This window comes from Corvus moneduloides, chromosome 15, assembly GCF_009650955.1.
Source record: "Corvus moneduloides isolate bCorMon1 chromosome 15, bCorMon1.pri, whole genome shotgun sequence".
NCBI classification, from domain to species: domain Eukaryota; kingdom Metazoa; phylum Chordata; class Aves; order Passeriformes; family Corvidae; genus Corvus; species Corvus moneduloides.
The window spans coordinates 10,731,471-10,750,957 of record NC_045490.1 but is presented as its reverse complement, the minus strand read 5'-3'; the positions used below and the strand labels follow the sequence as shown (position 1 = coordinate 10,750,957).

At 40.7% G+C, this 19,487-nt stretch overlaps 1 protein-coding gene across 13 annotated transcripts in view; it reads left to right on the top strand.

Moving 5' to 3' along the window:
- RAPGEF6 (Rap guanine nucleotide exchange factor 6) overlaps positions 1 to 19,487 on the top strand; it is a 123,456-nt gene that overhangs the window by 57,276 nt on the left and 46,693 nt on the right. For 11 of the 13 annotated variants that reach the window (XM_032124585.1, XM_032124583.1, XM_032124578.1 and 8 more), the window contains exon 7: positions 18,769 to 18,900. The exons of 1 other annotated variant lie outside the window; for it this stretch is intronic. In XM_032124585.1, coding sequence (XP_031980476.1) covers positions 18,769 to 18,900 — 132 coding nt within the window. Of the gene's footprint in view, positions 1 to 3,635; positions 4,634 to 18,768; positions 18,901 to 19,487 lie in introns of those variants that run through there. One more of the 13 variants, XM_032124584.1, reaches the window with a different exon arrangement.

Here is a 19,487-nt window from a genome sequence, read left to right as displayed (position 1 = left end):
TAAGTTCAGAGTTGGGGAAGACCCAGGAGCATCCTGGCAGTGACACTGAATCCAACGAGCTGTGCCAGCATGGCAGGGTCTGCAGCTGGCTCTGCCTTCTGCACCCCTCTCTCCCCATTGCCTGCCTGTCCAAAAAGATTTAAAGTACTCAAATCTATGGAAATAGTCTCTTGATGCAGGTGGTCTTAGTGCTAAAATATTTCTGCATTTTGCTGCTATGTTTAGCAATTCCCACTTGGAAAACTGTATTAAAATGAATTATTTTAGCCTGAAACATCTTTGCCTGAGTGTGTGCAATGACAGATCGCCTTTTGAGCAGTGGTTGCCTTCCCCAGCCCCCACCATGGGCTTGGAGTCAGGATGCAACCAGAGCTGCTGCACTAGAAATGGGGGGGCAAGTGAAAGTGCCTGTTCATGTCTGAGCACTGCGGGGAACAGTGTGGCAGGGACAGTGTGCCAGTGGCCGCCTGGTTCTGAGGACAAAAGGACAGAAGTCCTTAAGCCCAGCTCGCAGCCCCAGGCCCCTTGGCTCACTGGCACGCCGGCAGCTCCTGCTTCATCAGCCAGGGCCATGACGGCTTTGAGACCATCACCATCCTCCCTGCTGGAACGGCACAATGGGCTTTTCTTCCTCTGATTGATCAGGAAAAAGTCGTGCTGCTTGTGGGGTACCTTCTGCCAGCAGCTGCCAGTGCTTCCCGCCTGTGCAGGGCTTGCATTATGGTGTCCTTAAATAAGGGAAGACTCTAATCCTGCCTAACTGAATGTGCATTTAAATTATGAAAAGCATTACTGTCCTTTTAAAAACATCCCATCTTTCAGTGACTTACTCTCATTAGACAATTACAATGTGCAGATTTGTTTAAGTCTGGAGGATTCAGGTAGCATTATGGGAGGATAAAGAGAATGATGCAGAGAAATCTATGGAGTGATATTTCAGCATGGAAATAAATCAATGTTAAGGAACAAAGACTCCCTTTAATACAGAGATTGTAGACTGTTTTTTCCTTAAGATCTTCCGAAAACTTGGATTCTGGCTTAAAATGTGACTGGTAATTTTCTGTTTGTGATTCTGCTCAATGCTGCAGTTCTTCTCAAGTATTTTGATTGTGATCACTACCAAGCCTTTGTATCAGATTTTTTTTTTTCACCTCAGAGCTGCTCTAGTTTTGAGATTTGTCGTTAAACAGGCAGTTTATAAAAAACTTACAGCCCTGTGCTGCAGGGAGCTGGGACTGCAGAGAGGCATGTGTTAAAATAAATAAATAAATAAATGAAAGCAGAAAGGAGTGGGGGGATGCCCCAAAAGCTGGGGTGTGGAAGTAGGTCAGGTTTTCCCCCCACCCGGGGCTGGTGGGCAGGTCTGTGTAGCGTGGGCTGCAGCCCCCCGGGACCCCCGCTGCCACTGCGCTCATTGGCGGCACGGCCACAGGGATGATGTCATCTGCACTTAAAGGCAAAACTAGGAGGAAATAGAATTTCATTCCCATTATTGAGCTGGTGTTTACAGTAGTTGTAAAATATGGCATCCGCACCAAAATCCATGCTGGATCGGGTTTGCTGCACAATGCAGTGGGGTGAAACTGGGAGGTGGAGATCTGCCCAGAGAGCTATCGGGGGCAGGCAGGCAGGGAGAGGGTTTCTTCAGCTGCATGGGTTCTTTTCTTCTTGATACAAATTGTGATTGATTGTGCTAACCATAATGCAAGTAACACCGCATAAAAGGATTTGGGTGTTCATTGCTGCTGAGGATTTATTACTGTAGCATTAGACGTTTAAGATGCTTCTAAATACAGTTTTATGCATTATTAGAGAAGATGCAATTTAGTAGTGTGTAAGATGAAGCTGACATATCCAGCCTATTGTTTAGTATTAAAGAAGCAGTAAAAGAAACAGCTATTTGTGTAGGTGTGTAGTGTTTTGTAAAAATCTAAAGTAGTTAGAATGCTTTCAGCTTTTAAAAATCAAATAGACTTTGTGTTTGCAAATTTTCCAAGTGCAGGATTGAAGTTCAGATTGTCCTTTATGTTTAAATACAAATTAAACCCAGTAATATTTATGGACCCTGGTTGCATATATTATTTCTGTTGTTTGATAAGAGGTTGAGTAAATTCAGACATTGATGCCAATTTTTTCCTTTTAATATAGTTTTGGAAGGCACTAGGGGAAGGTCTTTCTTGGTTAAGGTGCAACTCCCATCCTAAGTGTTGGACTCAATTGATGATCCTTGTGGGTCTCTTTCTACTCCAGATATTTTGTTTCTGTGATAATTTGGATTATATACTGGGAAGAATTCAGCTCCTGGATGACTGCTGAGGAGCTATTGGTGTGAGGTGGAGAGTGGTGTCCTGTTGGTACAACTTGGCTTCAGAAATGTGAGAATCTCCTTCCACATGTCCCTTGGCACAGTAGATGAAAAAGAGCTTTCTGTGGATTGCTCAAACTGCCTGATTCAATATTCAAAGATAAGCAAGCAAACAAGACAGAAAAGGCGTTTTTGGCCCTCACTACCAGCAGGCTCCCCTTGGCAGCTCCATTTGCACACAGGAGGTACAGCCATCATGGGATAGTTTTGCTTTGGAGAGCTACCTTTGAGTCTGATGCGGCAACAAAAATTCTTTCCAAAAAGAGGAAGACGGCAGCAGTGAGTGCCCCTTCTGGCAGATGAAGTAAATTATCCAGAGACCAAAATAATGGCTTTAACATAACCAGCACCCTCTGTCCCCCTGCCTGTCTCCTCCCTCCTTTCCTCCCTTGCGCAGTAGCAGAAGTCATTTGCCTTCTAGGAACCAAAAAGCATCGCAGCAGACCCGGCTCAAAGGTGTGGGATCTCAAACATCCTTCTTTGGAGCAGCTCTCCAGCATACTGGGCTGCCATCCAAGACTCTAAGCTCCTTTCAAGTATATCAGTTTTTAGTTGCAAAAAGAGATTATAGAACTAAATTGACTACTGCAGAATTAAGGCAATTTGGGTTAGAAACAGAATTGGTCTTGATTTAGCAGGGAAAGAAACCCCACCCACCAAAACTTTTAAAAAATGGTTTCAAAACCATTAAAATTATGAGGGTTATAAACATCACTTTTCAATAATAAATTTACATTTCATTCTGGATAAAATCTGTGTATTGTGTAGGATGAGATAAAAGTGTTGAGCTTCTAGTGTGACACATATATAAAAGCAAAAATTTTTTTATTGTGAGCTGGTCTGTGTGTATCTGTGTGCATGTGAATGGCTGCAGGTATTTATTTTACTTATTTCTAAATTTGAATGCAGAGATGAAGAAGAATCCACCTAAATGCTGCTGCAAGTGTTAGTAGATACGTGTGATTAATTTAAAAAAATTATTTAGAAAAAGGAAAATAATCAGAGTTCTAGCACATCCATGAATAGGTGATAAAATGATATAAAAGCTGATGTGGAGCAGGGTGTTTGCTGAGCAGTTGTACTGATATGTGTGTTTATATTAGGTCAGTAAAGATGCTCTGTTGGCTGCATCTGCAGATCCAGTAGCCAATTGATCTAATGCAGTTTCTAAAGGCTTTCTATACAGGTGATGTCATCCTTTTAGCTCTGTTCCCCTCCCACTCTCTTTCCTCCTTATTAGATATTTCATCTTGCTGCGGAGCATCCAATCGATGGGAGCTTCTCCTGAGGGAGCTGCTGAGAAGCAAGCAAAGATAGTAGGAAATAGGACTCCAGCAGTCAGCCTTGCTATAGCTATGGACGTCCTGTTTTGTTTGGCATTACAGAAATGTTTTAATTGGAAAAGCTAGGCGTGGATTAGCCGTGTTATCTGACTGATGCATTAGAATACTAAGCAACACTGCAGAGTTGTAAACTGCATTAAAAAAAAGAAGGAGGGGGTGCAAAAGAGAAAAGGGTTTGTGTTGCAGAGGCTTTTAATGCATTCCACAATGCAAACCTGTTAGAGCATATATCCTGGAGCTACAGTCTGGATGCAAATTCAATTTCTGCAGTTATGATGGACACGAGTATAAAGAAGAAAGTTTAATATCCCAGGGTGTGGGATTCCTGGATCGCCTAAGATGCTGAAGAACCTTTGCAAAATTTCATCTGCAATATGAATATGAAGTTTCTGAAAAGCGGAGCTGAAGATAAGCCACTTGTTAAATGCATTTTAGAAGAAAAAAAGAAATTTGAAGAATTCATGCCTCGCTTTTTAATGTATTGTTGCTTTAACCTGCAGTTCTAATCCATTTCTGAATTAATTCAATTTTAGGAGCACTTTTTGGGTGCATGCCTCTTGCCTGGAGGAATGTATGGATATTTGTATTTGAGAAGCTAGGAAACATTTTGATTTGAATTTATGTGCTTGTTAAAACTGGAACATTTTTATAGGAATTGCTGCTGCTGCTGCTAACTCCCTGCAATACTGAAAACTCCTCAGATCTAGTGGAAGCTGTAATCGAATTCAGTGTGAAATCCAAGCCTGAGAAGTTGCATATATGTACATTGCTGCTTTATGATTTTTAAAGAGAAAGCAGAAGGGATTTTTCTCATTTTTTTCCCCCTGTGGCTTTTATTTGAGAAAGGAAACTTTTTTCCCCAGCCTAAGAAATGGCTTTTCTTGTTCGATGTTACGCCAACTGCTTACAGCCCTGGGCCTCCAAAGTAAGTAAGATTTTGTCTGTGCTGCATTTCTGTGACATGTATTGACAGCCCTGGTGCTATCTGAATGTTCCCTTCTCATCCCAGCAGCATGCTGGGTTGAAGGTACTGGAATCCTGGCTGTGCATGAGCTATTCTTGTGGAATCATTTCTAACCAGGAAGGGGGGACCTAGAAATCATGGAATTGTTTATGTACCAATAGCTTACAAATTACCAGAAAGTATAAAAAAAAAGCCATTTGCTTGTGAAATGTGTTAAGCTTGTTTTTTAGCCTATGGATATGAAGTGTATATGAAGCCTATAAATATTATTGAAGTCTAACATTTTTATAACTGATGGCATATTTTGCTAACTTGAAAATACTGGTATCCAAACCCATTGATGTTTTAATTTTCAAGCTGTGTGGAGCTGTATTGCTTGTTTCCTTTGTGCAGCAGCTTGGAATTGGTTAATTATTTAGCTGAACTATGTAACTACAATTAGCTTTAAAGGACCCAGATTATTTTGTGTGTCTGAGCATGCAGTATTTCTGTGAAACTGGAGAGGGAAGGGTGTTTCTTTTAAATGGCATAATGAAAGCTAGAATGTTCGAGCAAACCCACCTTTGAGATAAAAGCCTTTAAAGAAATCAAAAATACAATATTTATGAGACACTTACTATTTGGTATGCTCAGTCAGAAAATTAGCTGAGTTTCTGGTGTTTTATTAAGGTTACTTCCAAGAAGTAGTCACCCAAGACACAGGAATTGCCTTATAAATCCGGAGCCAGGCATATATTCATTATTATTTCTTTATTATAATTTTGTATTTACAGGGCAGAAAAAAAAAAGTGCAACTTTCTGGCATTTGGAGGCAGTGGGCAAAAGCCTTGTGCTCATGTCAGTGTGAGATACAGCACTGACTTTGGAGCAGGAGATCACTCTTGACTTTGAACCCAAAAAGTTTAGAGCCTCAATGACATGATGGTGTGTAAAGGCACAGGGAGAAGCCAGCTGGGTGTGTGGACTCCCTGTCCGGGGTGATTTTCCCTGTTTGGTTTTTATGTCTGGTGCAATGTAAAGGGAAGCTTGTGGTGTATGGGGGCGAAAGCGCTGGGTTTGTGGGGTTTCCTTGTGCAGCTGCCAAAACCAGCGTGGAAGCGTGTGGGTGGATGTGTGGCTGAATTTTGGCTGTTTCATGTGTGCTGAGTCCACCCCATCATAGGTGGAGTGGAGCTGCAGATAGTTGTGTTCTTGGAGGGTGGCTGGGTGCTATGTGCTCAGACAGGTAATTGTGGCTCCTCACCTTGGAGTTCCTGCTGGCAATTCCCGGCCTGTTTGTATTATCATCCGTGCCCCAGTGTACATGTAGACTCTCTTTCTTCCCTTCCTACTCTGCAGACATTAATTATGAAAGGCTGAGTTTTCTTAAGCTTGACTTACCTGAACTGCCCATATTAAGAAGGTTTGAATGTTGTAATACTGCTTAAAAACTGGGAATGCTTAGTCACCTTGGTACTTCATCTGGGATTGTGCTTTCCACAGAGTTTGGGTTGAAATGAGAAACCACAAAAAAGGAACCATGTGCTTAAATAAGGGCTTCACAAGGGTAAAATAATAATATAAAAAAAAGTTTTTTGACCCCTGTGTCACCTCTGTGGACAATATCCAGTGGATTTCTGCTCTGCCAGCCAAGCCATTTATTCACTCAGTTACTATTCATAAATGAAATGGTATGAAATGTTAGGAAGAGGAAAGTTTGTGTTTTCTTTCCTTTTTTTTTTTTTTAATGGCTTATGAGAACCCATTAACTGTTTTGCATTCCAGTCCATAGCTAAAAGTTCTTTAAAACCACAAAAGATAAAGCACTTCTATTCCTTTCTGAAAAAATCCACAAGTCCCCCCCCCCCCCAAACTCCTGCAGCCCCCCAAGCTTTTGAAGGGATCTGTTCATGTTGTTCGGTAACTCTGAGGAGAAGTGTGCATAGGATTTAAGCAAACTGATAAGCTGAATCAGATCTGAATTTGTTCCATTTTAGTTTTAGCTGAGCTTTGTACTAAAAATCTGTTTCTATGACTGGTGTTTTGTAATAATAATACAGCAAAATAAGTCATGTCAGAATTTTAAATGTGAGTTTATAACTTGAAAATGTCAAGTATTTTGTGATACTGTTTTGAAACTAGAAATCAGATTTATGTAGCTCTGTCCCAGAATTGTTTTAATCAGTTGCTTTTAAACTGGTATAGGACAGTAGTCTGAAAATGGGCTGTTGACTCAGTTGTAATTACAGCTGTTCTGGATGTGACAGTGTGATGATCCATGGATTGAATCAGAGCAACATGAAGTCATATTTCTTATGAGTAATCATAAAGGTAGGCTTTTGTGAAGGTAGAACGCTTCTGAAGGTTAACCTTAGCCGAGGGAGGTTAATTGGTGTGGCTGTGGAGGAGCAGAAGCTGGCTTTAAGAGCTCTGTGGGCACCTGGAAGACATTCTCCAAGTACAGGGTGTCTCCAAGTACTGGTGTCCACACCAGTTTCCACAGCACACACTGATTAGGGCTGCACTCACCCTCATCCCCCAGAGACTCCATGGCTTTTGGCTTCTGAAAGTAAAGGTGCAGAGTAGACTCATGTAAAGCAATTGATGCATTCTATTTCTTTCCCTGCATCAAGAGTTGCTACAAGGAGGATGAACAGAGGGAGAGGGCAGTGAACGTGGTGTATTTCTGCAGTGCCCTTTCAGCCCCATACAGGTTCTTGCGGAGGTCAACATATTTCTCAGGACTCTGCTGATAACTGGAAACATGTCTGAGGGAGATCACCCTCTCCTTGTCAGGAAGAGATGATGGCTGCTCTCTGTTGGTTGCATCTGGAGGAACCAGCAGAGGGGCAGAACATCACATTGTAAGTGATGGTCTCTACCCTGGGGACTGTGTCCTTTCTGGAATGATAGATTGTGGAAGATGAGATAAATAGATGCAGGCATCCGTAAGGAAATGTGGTGAGGATGATAAGGAGTGAGGAGTGTGGTGAACAGTGATCAAAGCAGTGCCAACTGTTAAGTCACTGTGGCTCTGGAATGGGATGAGGAAGATAGGGGTCTTTGCATCGGGTTTGTGGAGATCTCTTTCCACAGGCTGGTTGTGTTGGCAAGTGCAAGAGACATTCAACTTACATTAAACAAAAGTCCTGTGATGCCAGTGCAGTATTTTAAAGCAAAAAAAATAATTCACAAGTATCTCAGCAAGATGTTGGTTGTCTTTGTAATTCTGATCATAACTTTCTCTGTTCAATTGTCTGTGATGCACTTTGTGGTATTGGACTCCTAGCTGTAACTGTGCTATTAAGTCATTATGAAGGAGAGCTCTAAACTTAACAATTTAGATGTATAGGGTTCTTCTGTAATAGAAATTTTATGCACATCTTAAGATTTTCCAAGCCTGGAATGTGCCCACAGTTACTGTGTTTGTGAAGCATAAGGGTCTGATGGGGGGAGTATGGAGTGATTAGATAATGTTTCGACAGAGGATATTTTAAAGGGTTGCTTTTTGAGATAATGTACTTTTTGTAGAAAATAAGAGTTTTTGAATTAACATTTAAGTTTCTAAAACATTTTTTCCTGAAGGAAAATAGTTTAATTCAAGATCCCAGGTGCATGTTAAACTTATCTTACGGCAGTAGACGGTAACTTATTTTTTCTAGGCTTCTGTGCTCTTCTCTTTCTGCTGTTTAGTTAAAAATCTAATAATGTGAAGCATAATAATGACACATTTGCCCTGTAAAAGTTTGTGTTTGGGTTGTAGCAGAAGACTTGGAGTCGTTTTTCAGTCCCATTCCTATTTCTGGTATTGTCTCAGAGGGATGTGATACAATTTTTGGTTATTCATAACTAAAATCAGTGTAACCTCATCTTCTGATTCCAAAGGGCATCAGTTTGATCTTCAGGATCCTGAATTGAAACCTTCATGCAACTGAAGATGTATTTTCATCTCCTTAGAAGAAAAACAGGGCTTTGATAGTGTGTCCTTGATTTGATTCTATTTCATCCTTATCTTTGCTAATGTGCTTGCATGGAAAGTAGCCCCGGTAGTAGGAATTTTAAATGTTTTCAGAGCAAATAGAGTAACTGATCCTTTGCTTTATTTTTTCAGTCAGTTTTGATATGGTCTTTCTCTTCCCCTTGGCCGTGCCTCTCCCACCAGTCCATCTGTCTGTGCCTGTAGCTTCCAGCCCAGCTTTCAGCATCGCAGAACTGGGCCCTGTCATCCCTTGGGGTCATTGCTCTTTGAGCTCCTCTCTTGGCTCCTCATGGTTCTCTTCCCTCCTGGGAACTTCGCATTGCATAGTTTAGCCCTCTTTGGAGTTTCTGGAGTTTAAGCCAGCTCCTCAGAATATTCATGGTCTCTCCTACCCTGTATTTCCTGATCTTTTTCCCCTTCATCCACTGCTCAGAAAGATTGCTTTGATTCTCCATGTTATTTGTAAGAGCACAGTCTCCTGGTTTCTCAGTACTATGATCCCTGAACACTTGGAGAGCGAGGACTTGGACTGACAAATGACAATTTTTCTTACACTTAGGTACAAGTTTTGACTGTTTTCTGTAACCACTTGTATGATACTTTTTGTAAACTTCTTGAACGCGTTTTTTGCTTGATAGTTTAAGATAAAAATGGTTTTGTATGAGCTGTGTGGCCATTTACTCCAGAAAACTTGGATTTTCTTATACTCTGGTGTAAAATATGTTAAAATTAAGTGCAAGTACACATTGTGCTACTTTTCAACAGAAAAAGCCTTTTCCTGAAGTATTGTTTTTATGGGAAATTGGCTCTTAAAAGGCAAATAAACACCTATCTGTTCATTTATTTCCTCCTAGACTTTGGTTTAAACCTTCTTTGTTAAAATTCTCCTTACAGCTACAGCTTAGGTTGGGACCACCCTGTTCTTCCCCTCTCACTTCCACAAATGCATTTCTTGACGAATACAATGGAAGATTGGGGCTCCTTTGTTTTTTCTGCATGTACAGGATCCAAGGCCTCCTTACACAGCTCCTGGCTCAGGTAATGCTGACAGCATCAGCGTGCTCGCTGTACTCTCACGTCCTTGGAGCCCTGCTCGGTGCATCCCTGGAGCTGATTGTTACCTGCATGTCATTACTGTGACATGGGGTTGTAGCAGCCTGAGTATGTGTAAAGAGGGATTGTCATCCTGCTGTATTTTACCAATCCGTGCATCTAAGAGTTGATAAATTATTCAGTCGGTGAAGCTTGATGTAGATGTGGAATTTTATGTGCCCTGCAGTCCTGGCTCAGGATGAGAGTTCCCAAACATCAGGGCTGCTGCTGGCTGCTGGAGTTCCTGGGCTCCTTATTGAACTCAGAGCATCACTATTCCCTGTCACAGTTTGTTTTCTACTGTAATTATTTAGACAAGGCACTTTTTACTATCATATTAATTTTCAGTAGCAAGAACAAAGAGTAAAATTTGAACTCTGACAATGAAAATAAGTCTTTCTGAAAATTCCTGTTCCATATTCAAAATAACAAAAGCACAAGTCTTGGCATTTTAAAAAATGTTGCTTTGTGAATGGACCAGAGAAGAGTTGATCTTGTTATCTTGTAATAAAGTTACATTTTTTGCAACCATCAGTTATGTTTACTTGCTGGAGATTCCCTTAATAAATGGACCTCCCATCAATACTGGTGCAGTTTTTTGTAGGTGAGTTTTCAGACCCACTTCTTCTCCAAAGCTGAGGTGTTCGCGTGTCAGACACTTAGCATTATCGTGAGTTAAGGCCTAGTAGTAATCTATAATTTAGACATATGAAAACTAAATTAAAATTGCATTACATGTGTGGTTTAAGGCAACACCAGAGTTTAGTTTGAAATTCTGTCCTCATGTCACCTTGTTGTAACTAAGGAAACGTAATACTTCAGATAATTTTAATTTCTGTTGGCTATAGGAGCCATGAAGACCAAAAAGCTCTTGGCTAACAGAGGCATAGAACAGCCTCTAGGGGCTATTAATTCTTCTAGATGGTTTTTTGTGTGTTATGTGCCCCTTTTTTCACCTTATGGTAATCCTGGAGATACTTTAGGAAGGCTTGAGGGATAGTTTTCGAGGCACTGCAAGGCTGTCATGAATGATGTCAACTTGGTCTTTATTTCTTTGAGATTCGTGTCTGTAGTACTGGTAAATACAGGAGTAGATACTGTAGATAGTGACTTAAAGCATGTTTTGAAATAAATATTGTCATGAAGTTTGTGTAGTTGGATAGGCACTGGGTTTTTGCATCATGTTATTGATGGGCACAGGATTTTATCTGAACCTGTTGGGGGAAAAAGCTTGAGCCATCACTTGGCTCTTGTTTCTTTTAAAGCCTCGCCCTCCGACATCATTGGTGCTTTTTAAAAATCTGAAGAAACCTGGTTTTGTGCCACTGGTGAACCATCTGTGGTCTTTAAGGGGGAAATGTTTTTGTTTGCATTAAGTCTGAGGACTGATGGATGTCAGCATGAGTAATTCAGCTGGGCTCATCTTACCCTCTCTGTGGACACCCAAGTGGCTTCTCTTTGTATCTCAGAGAAGCAACTTTCTTCTCTCCCATTAACACAGCTCTAAGTGTATTTTAAAGTGGAGGAGAATTGTAGCTTGTATGTAAAAAGTTATAATATAAAGCAGAGTTAATTTATACCAATCCTTGTGAAAAAGATTACTGAAAAATCTGCAGAATAACTTCAGAGAAGTTATGGGTTTTAGTGGTTTCTTGTTGATTTACTGGCAGGATATATGAGATGATTAAAATAATTTACTGATGCCAAGAAAAAACATCCAAGAGGTTTGTTCCTTTTTCATTTCTTAGACAGAATGAATGGGATGGAGGAGAGCAAAAAAGTGGGACATAGAAAGGACTGCAGGTTGAGAGACTGCCCACCTGTCAGTGGGAGTGAGCAGTGCTGCTCCTGTTTCAGTAGACTGTAGAAAGGAAAAATAGAATTAATTAAATAAGTTAGTTATCTTGTGTAAATGAACAAGCTGATGATGGAAATGCAAGCATGTAGTGAGACCATCAAAACAACTTGCAAATAAGATGGTGGAATGCAGAGTGTGCTGAAGAACTAGTTCAATATTAAAGGTATGAAAGGTGTTTGAATCTAAGGGTACCGAAGAGAAAATGGCATTTGAAGGGACTGGAAGGATATAGACACTGAAAGGGGAGCAGTGGGAGCTGGGTAAGTCCTGTTTCAGAGGACTGGGGTCCTGTTCAGCTGTTTAATTGAGTGGTCTTTTTAGTTTGGCAATTTGGTTTAATTTTTAAGACTTAAGGCAAACATGTTTGGTTTTTTTTAACTTGGTTCTTGTGACAGTCCAGGCTTTCTGTGTCATCTGAGAAAGGAAAATTGCTGTCCTTAAACCACTTGGGTATGATGGAGGCTGAGCAGGAGTGTTTCCTAAGGCTCAGAGGTTACCCAGTGTCATCACAGTTAACGCTCCAAGTGCATGTTAATGGGTTCCAGCTTAAACCAGTGAAAACCTCTTAATGGAAAACCTCAAACAATAAACAAAATTCTCAATATGTGTGCCTTAAAACTGGGGTTGTTTGTCTCAGAGAACTGGTTTTCACAGTGAGGTGGCTGGGCTGGGGGTTTGGTTTTATAATGACCCAGAAGCCATATGTGTGCCCCAACACTGCAGGGCTGAGCTGCTCTTGTCCTCGGGTATTCCATGGTAAATAAATCCTGTGTTGTTTTTGAATATTACTCTTGCTGGCAACATTTATGGGAACGTCAGAAAAGCAAAAAAGGTATAAGGTTACTGACAATCTGTAAAACCAAGGACAGAAAATTTGCTTACACAGCTTGGAAAAGGACAGATTGTTCTCTCAGAGGCTGATGCTTCTGCTGTGTCCAGACTGGATCGATTGGTTGTAAACATCCATATGGGGACCTAGAAAAACTGATAAAAAAAACTTTGCTGTCAAGGAGTATCAAAGAAAGGGGCAAACCTTTTGATTCTTTATTGCTCATTTTCTTTCCATTAATTTGAATTTGGAATGGACCAGAAGAGTTAAGTGGGTTGTGCTTCCTTTATTAGTTCTTTTTCCTCATGTTGAGTCCTTTGGCCACTGTCCTTATTGTGGGATCTTTCTGAATATGTTTAATAAACATACCATTTACTGCAGGTTAAAACACAGTGGTGAAGCTTTTTATACATAGAAAAAGATAATTCATAGGTCTTGTGTCCCTCTGTCAAGACTATTTTGCAAATTCATGTTGCCTATGCCTTTTAAGCATGTGTTTTTTGGTTATCCGAAGTGTAACAGGAAACACTGATACTTATTTTCAAAACTTGTAGCGCAAACACATGGATGTGGCTTTTCCTTATGATGCCTTAGGTTTTAACTTTCATATTTTTCAAATCCTGCGCTGCCTAATGTGTGACTCTGAAGTTTTGTGTGGCCTGTTAACTGCAGTTCTCTCATGCTGGTTAGACATAACAAAGCCTCTCTAGGTTTGCTTTTCAAGGACACCTTGTTGTCCCAGACCCCAAAATGTGTAAACTAAAGCCATGAGAGGAAACGCAAACTTGGGGTAATTACATAATTAACTGAAGTTATAATTGGAGAATTAACCCTGATATGTGAATGGACCAAACTTATAACAGTGTGAAGAACCTGTGACCCAGGGTCCATCTTGGGTGTAGCCTTTTGACTGCCCAGCATGTACCTTTGAAGGCCCTTCAAATAAATACCTACTTTTATTCTCTTATTTTTGTCCAGTCTCTGTTTTCAGGTTAGCCACCCCAAGGCATCACTTAGGGCAAAGATACCAGCAAATCCTAAAGTTAGTAACTGTGGAAACAAAGGGTGAAGAGCATGGTCTCTGCCAAAAGAGGTTCTAGTGATTCCTTTCCATGGGAAAAAAAATGGGAAATAGAAAAGAAAAATGTGTCAGTTTGGCCATTCTCTGACAAAACTTAACTTCTGACTTCTGTGGTTGCCTTTCTTTTAATTTATACTCTGCAATGACTTTCTATAGCCTTTATTTTTAGCAAACCCTTTCTGGGGAGCACATGAAGGGAGGTTGTCCTCAGGCTGACCATCACTTTTAGTGTCCTTTTCAGATGAGTTGACGGGCAGTCATCTCATCAGAGGTCATGTCATTTGCTCTGTTGGACAGAGCATGTGCAATCTTGAAAGTCTGTTACAGCAAAATTAGGTTTTAATTTAATTCCCAAGTATTCTGTGTGACTTCATTGCTGAGAGGAAATAGTGTTTACATGGGAAGTAAATGTCACTGCAGACCCACTGTCCTTGGTCTGCTGGCCGAGTTGTACCATGGAGCAGAGCTTCTACTCCAATTAATTTCAAAATTACAGACACGAGACTTGGTGTAGATACACAAGCTTGTACTCACCTTTGTTAAACTTCATACAGGTCTTGCTGGAGAGCAGTGGAAAACCTCATCTGTCTCTGGCAGAAACCATCAAATCATTATTCTGCTCTTGTTACCAAACTACTTTTAGGAAGTTGGTAATTCTGTATAAAACCGAAATGTCCTGATGTCTGTTAAAAAAAACCCAACAAAAGAATCAAATCAAATACTCTTTGTAAGTAAACTCTGTGTTATGTAATAGGAAAATGGACAGGTTTGGGGCTTGCAGAGGTTTTTGGAGTTTCTCTGGTTTGGCAGCAGGACTGCTGCTGCCCCTTGCATTGGTGCTAGGTGGCTGCACCCATGAAATTGATAGAAAAAGCCAAGCTCCTGGTGGACCTTTGGAGTCTTCATCTCAGGGGTGTTTTCAAGGCTGCTGCGGAGGAGAGTTTAGTATTTTGTTCATGTCATTTTTTATTAAATGTTACTCACTGCTTGTCCTCTCCCCCCCATCTCATCTCTTTCCTGGCTGAGCTGGCTGACCTTGCGTGTGTCCTGGCAAATGGGATGGGATCACCCTGTGAACCCTCTTCCAAAATTTCACATACCTTTAACAAAAACAAGTCTGGGCTGCTCATGCTTCTGGGTTTGTGTGGCATGGCAGGCTGATGCTACCATTAGGATGAGCTTCTGAAGGATTTAGTCTTTTTTTCTCTCCTTTTTCCTATTGCAGTTTGCAATAATGCTTTAAAAATTCCTTGTTGATCCAGGATTTTTTGGTGTAATCACCAGCTGTGTTTTCCTGACTCGGTGGGAGTGCAGAGCTGTAGGTGGCTGTGCCGATGATAGCTTCTATTTTCTTAACTTTCTTTCTTGTACAGTTCTGAATTGCAGTGTGGTATTTCAATGGGGGTTTGTTCGTAAATATCGCTTTGTTGGGAAAGGTCAGTCACAAGGATGTGCTGGCACTGATGCAGGGACAGGCTGTGCCAGCATGTCAGATGCACTCATATTCCAGTTCCAGATTATCCCTTCTTATGAAAAAATGAAATTGTTGTGGCTTAAAGTGGCAACTAAGTAGTCAGTTGGAGTGTTTATCAGAATGTCATGGATGTTTGGGATTTTCCTGTCTGTGGGTGCTAGGGCACACAATTAGCCAGAAGATATTGCAGATACAAACATCTGCATCCAAAAGCATGTAATATGGGCATAGGTGAACATTGCTATTTAGACCTTGTTTCCCAATGCATGATTTTTCAGGATACTGGTGCTATTGTAACAAGAGTTTCTGAGTTTCAGAAAAAAAAGTCACAGTCACCAATAGTTAAGACAATTTTATGTCACTTCCAGCAACTTCCCTGCCACAACCAGCAAGTCCTTCCAGTGTCTGCTGTCATGTTAGTACAGAAACATCCTCTCTGTGTCTTGCTGCCTAGTGTGCTCTGCAAGAAAGAACAGTTACTTTGGGTAATAAAAATGACATACAAAAGATAGAAGCTGTGATTTATTTTGGGAGATCAAGTAGAGTGGCAAGCAGTACTTTAAAGGTCACTTGTCTCGAATAAACCTTATCTCTCTCTCTCAAACTTAAAGAGATACTGCGATGTTTCCTTGCATCTAACTTGCATTAAATGTCTTTTGCTAGAACATATTGCAGAGTCCAGCAGGAGTGTCGCACATACCCATGTACTTTATAGGTGATGGAAGTGGAGTGCTGGCAGGGGGGTTGAAGAGCAGTTGTGATTAATTAGTTGATTAGAAATACTCCTTTGGGAAGGCTAGCAGTGCTTTGAGTTGGTCATCGGTGGATTTTTGTGAAAATGACACACGAAGTGTATGCACAATTTTGAGAGTCATGTCCGGTTCCATCAGTACTTAGAATTACAGAATCACAGAATGGTTTGTGTTGGAAGGGACTTAAAGGCTCATCTTGTCCCAACCCCCTGCCATGGGCAGGGACACCTTCCACTAGACTAGGTAGAGCCCCACTTCTCAGTCTAGTGTTCATCACAAGAATCTTAAAATCTCAGCTAAATTAGACAAGACAAACTGTATGTGGCAGTGCGTATGTGTTGGTGCTGGGATGTCTTTGAGCCAGAGCAGGCTTTAACAGCACCAGTTGTTGGTAAAGAGCAGGCACCTGCCCTTGTTCTCCTGGGAAATCCTGCAGAATTGGTTCTGCTTTTGGTTCTGCTCACTGTTATACTGGAGCTGTTTTGAAGGTTTGAGAATCTGAATAGAAGGGAGCTTAAATTAGATTCATTGTGTCTGTGTTACTGCAGTCAGCATGGGATTTGCTCATGGACAAAAAGATTGAAGCTAAAGTTAGAGCTGTTTATTGGAATAGGGAAGTTCTAAAGGTGGGGATAGGCTGAAGAGTTTGCGCAAACCTGTGATCTTTAAGCTAGAGGCACTGAATTTATGTGGGCTGATTTGTTCTGTAATTTCCTAAAACTCCTGAATGTTTCAGTTCCACTGACCTTCAGCATCTCAGCAACTGTCACCTGTCCTGCCCTGTCCATTTGTCAGTGAGTACCACGGTGCTGCTGGATGTGGACTCCCTGGAAAGTGATGCTCTGACCTCGTTGGGATCGTGGTTGAGGGCACTGCAGGGTGCTCCAGGAGCAGGGAGCGGGGTCACCCTGCAGCACAGACTGCTGCTCGCTGAGCACTGCCAAAGCACAGGAGCATCCTCCATCCACACCGCAGATGTCATCAGTGAAACGTTGGTGCCTTAACCAATGTCCAGGTGTCCGAGGCTTTAGGGATGAAAATGTGATGCTTCCTGCCCTGTGCCCATTGGAAGCGGAGCCTGGAGAGTGCTCTTCTGTGTGTGGCACAGAAATAGGTTCTGTAGGCAATGTGCCATTTGGATTCCAGAAGTAACCAGTCAGTTCTCCAGACCAGAATTAAATCAGAATTAAATCTCAGCTTCACTATTGCACATTTTGTTGTAGTTGAGAGGTTACATCTGGGTGTATGTCAGCTCTTCCCATGTGCTGATAGAGAAGTTGCCTGTTGGCCACTGGCTTGTGTTTTGTCACCTGAGTGCTTTGACCTTTTTGCTGTTCTGAAATCCTGAAAATAGGTATTTTCAGCCTGTAAAACTTTTTCTGGTGGCTAAACATAGGCTTTAAAATGCTGTGTATCCTTTGTATTTAGATCAAGTTCACTACAACTTAAGTTCCCTAACCCTAATTCTGCCATCCTCCTTTCTTCCCCCTACTGTTTAAATGGGGTTTTTTGTGTGATTTTCTGGAATTTTAGCAACCTTTTGCTTTTCAGACGTTTTCCTTTTCATGTGACCATAGATAGGAATTTACAGATTGGATATTTTGTACTTTCTTTCTAGGAAAAAACAAAGCTAGAAGAAGGTAAAAATTAGGATAGTGAGGAAGAGTAATGTTTTCTTTCATAGCTCATATGGATGGTTGTGTTTGAGTAGTGATTGCCAATGAGAATGTCATTGGGAGTTGCAAGGGATGCAAGATCCCCCATGTTCTCATCAGAATTTTGATAGTAAATTATGTTGCATTTATCAGAGGGTCTCAACATTTTTTTTCTGGGTGTGGGGAAGGTTTGTCAAGACCCGTGGTGCCACCTGTGTGTTCAGAAAATATGTGAACTGGTATTTGGTAAAGTGTTTCTCTTGTGCCCTCTTCAAATAATGGACATGGAATTGTGATGCTAAATCAAAACCTGTTTACCGCTTCTTTTAAGTTTGGTCAGTATTTATATAGTTGATACCAGCTCAAGAGTATTTTACAGTACTGTCCTTTAATTTGTAGGACTGAATATCTAGTGGCTGGCATGGTTACATGTAATTTAGTTTGTTTTACAGGAGAAATCTTTTCATTTTGATCACAACACTTGATGCTGTCGGAGGAGTTTTGGACTTTTTCTGCATCAGAACTTTTTTTAAAGAAATAGTATATAATTTGTATAATTTATGAATTATGAAAGCACATAGAGAATCTATGATTCCTTGATACAGTGTGCTTTTCATACAGTTAATTCTTAAAAATATTGGAAGTGTATGTGGCAAAAAACAAACCAGCAGCTGAATTAAAGGACTGTTTATTTATACCACCATGCAGCTCTGAGTCTTTAAAAGCTACTGCTGGTTTTGTTAGTAGAAAGAATATGTTTGTGGACTTGAGTTATGCACTAAAATTTAGATATCTGCCCATGTGTTCATTTACAGATAGATTTATAAAATAGGGGTGCTGTTGTACATAGCTGTACCCAAACTGCATAATATTCTTTCTGTGTACTCACTCCTTTAAAGAAAATTCAAAGCCTTTTATAGACCAAACGTTTTGTTTAGATTGGACTACTTTTTGTTTTACATTGGTATTTTCTAAAGGTTATTTTTGAACTAAGGTGCATAAATTGAACTTATAAAGAGGAATCCTGCTTCTTCATAATGGATTGCAATGTCAGCTAATGTTAAATACGGTTGGCTGTTTGGCCAGTGTCATATATTTGTCATCTTGGGGTATGTCACTTAGCTGTAAATATCCCAGGCCTTTGTTTTATAGAAAGGTGCATTGTTTTCCATCAATTTTATGAACTGTGAAGTGTGGTTGGGTCAGCTTAGTATAAACTAGCTTTTTCTCAAAATGTATGTCAAGTTACAGACTGAAATTCAGTTTGATTTTGATTCAGTAATTCAAATACAAATCTAAATGTGTAACTAAAGTTTTAGGAAAAACTTTGTCTTCAAATTAGACTTACACATCTTGTTTCTTTTTCCTGCCTTTCCTCAAATCCATTTTATTTACAGCTTCCAGCTGACCTTACCAAGATGCATCTCACTGACAATCCTCATCCTCAGGTGACACACGTCCCTTCGAGCCAGTCAGGATGTAGCATTGCCAGTGACTCTGGGAGCAGCAGCCTGTCTGATATTTATCAGGTAAGACTGCTTTGGCTTCACAGTTTTCCTTCCTTGATGTTAACTATTCCATAAACAGGAAGAGTGACCCTTTATCCAAGACTTTGGGTAGAACCCTCTTGATGCTTCCACCTCTCCCTGTGTTGTCCTTGGGACTCACCACTCCCACAGGCACAGAAATGGAACAAGCTGCTTGTAAGGCTTTTTGTTGCTTTTCACATCTTTCTGTACCACCAAGTATGCTGTGGCTTTTGAAAGTAACATTTGTTGATTCGTGGGATCGTTTTCCTTTCTGAAATGGAACAAATCTCTTGAAATCAGCCTCGTGTTTCCAACACCGTCCTTGATTATTTGTATTTATTGCTAATAGCAGATGTTCAGTTCTGCAAACAAAGGCATGGTAATAAACCCACTTTATGCACTAATTGACTGTCAAAATTCTAGTGTGGCTTGCTGAGAGTAGAAGTTGGCTGAAATCCAGAGATAGCTTCATTTGTTTACAGATAATACACGTATTAAGTTACCTGTCTCCTGTTGTTTCATGGGTGTTTATGTTCTGGTTTTTGAGGGGGCTCAGCTTGGGTTTGTGTTGATCAGTAATTTCACAG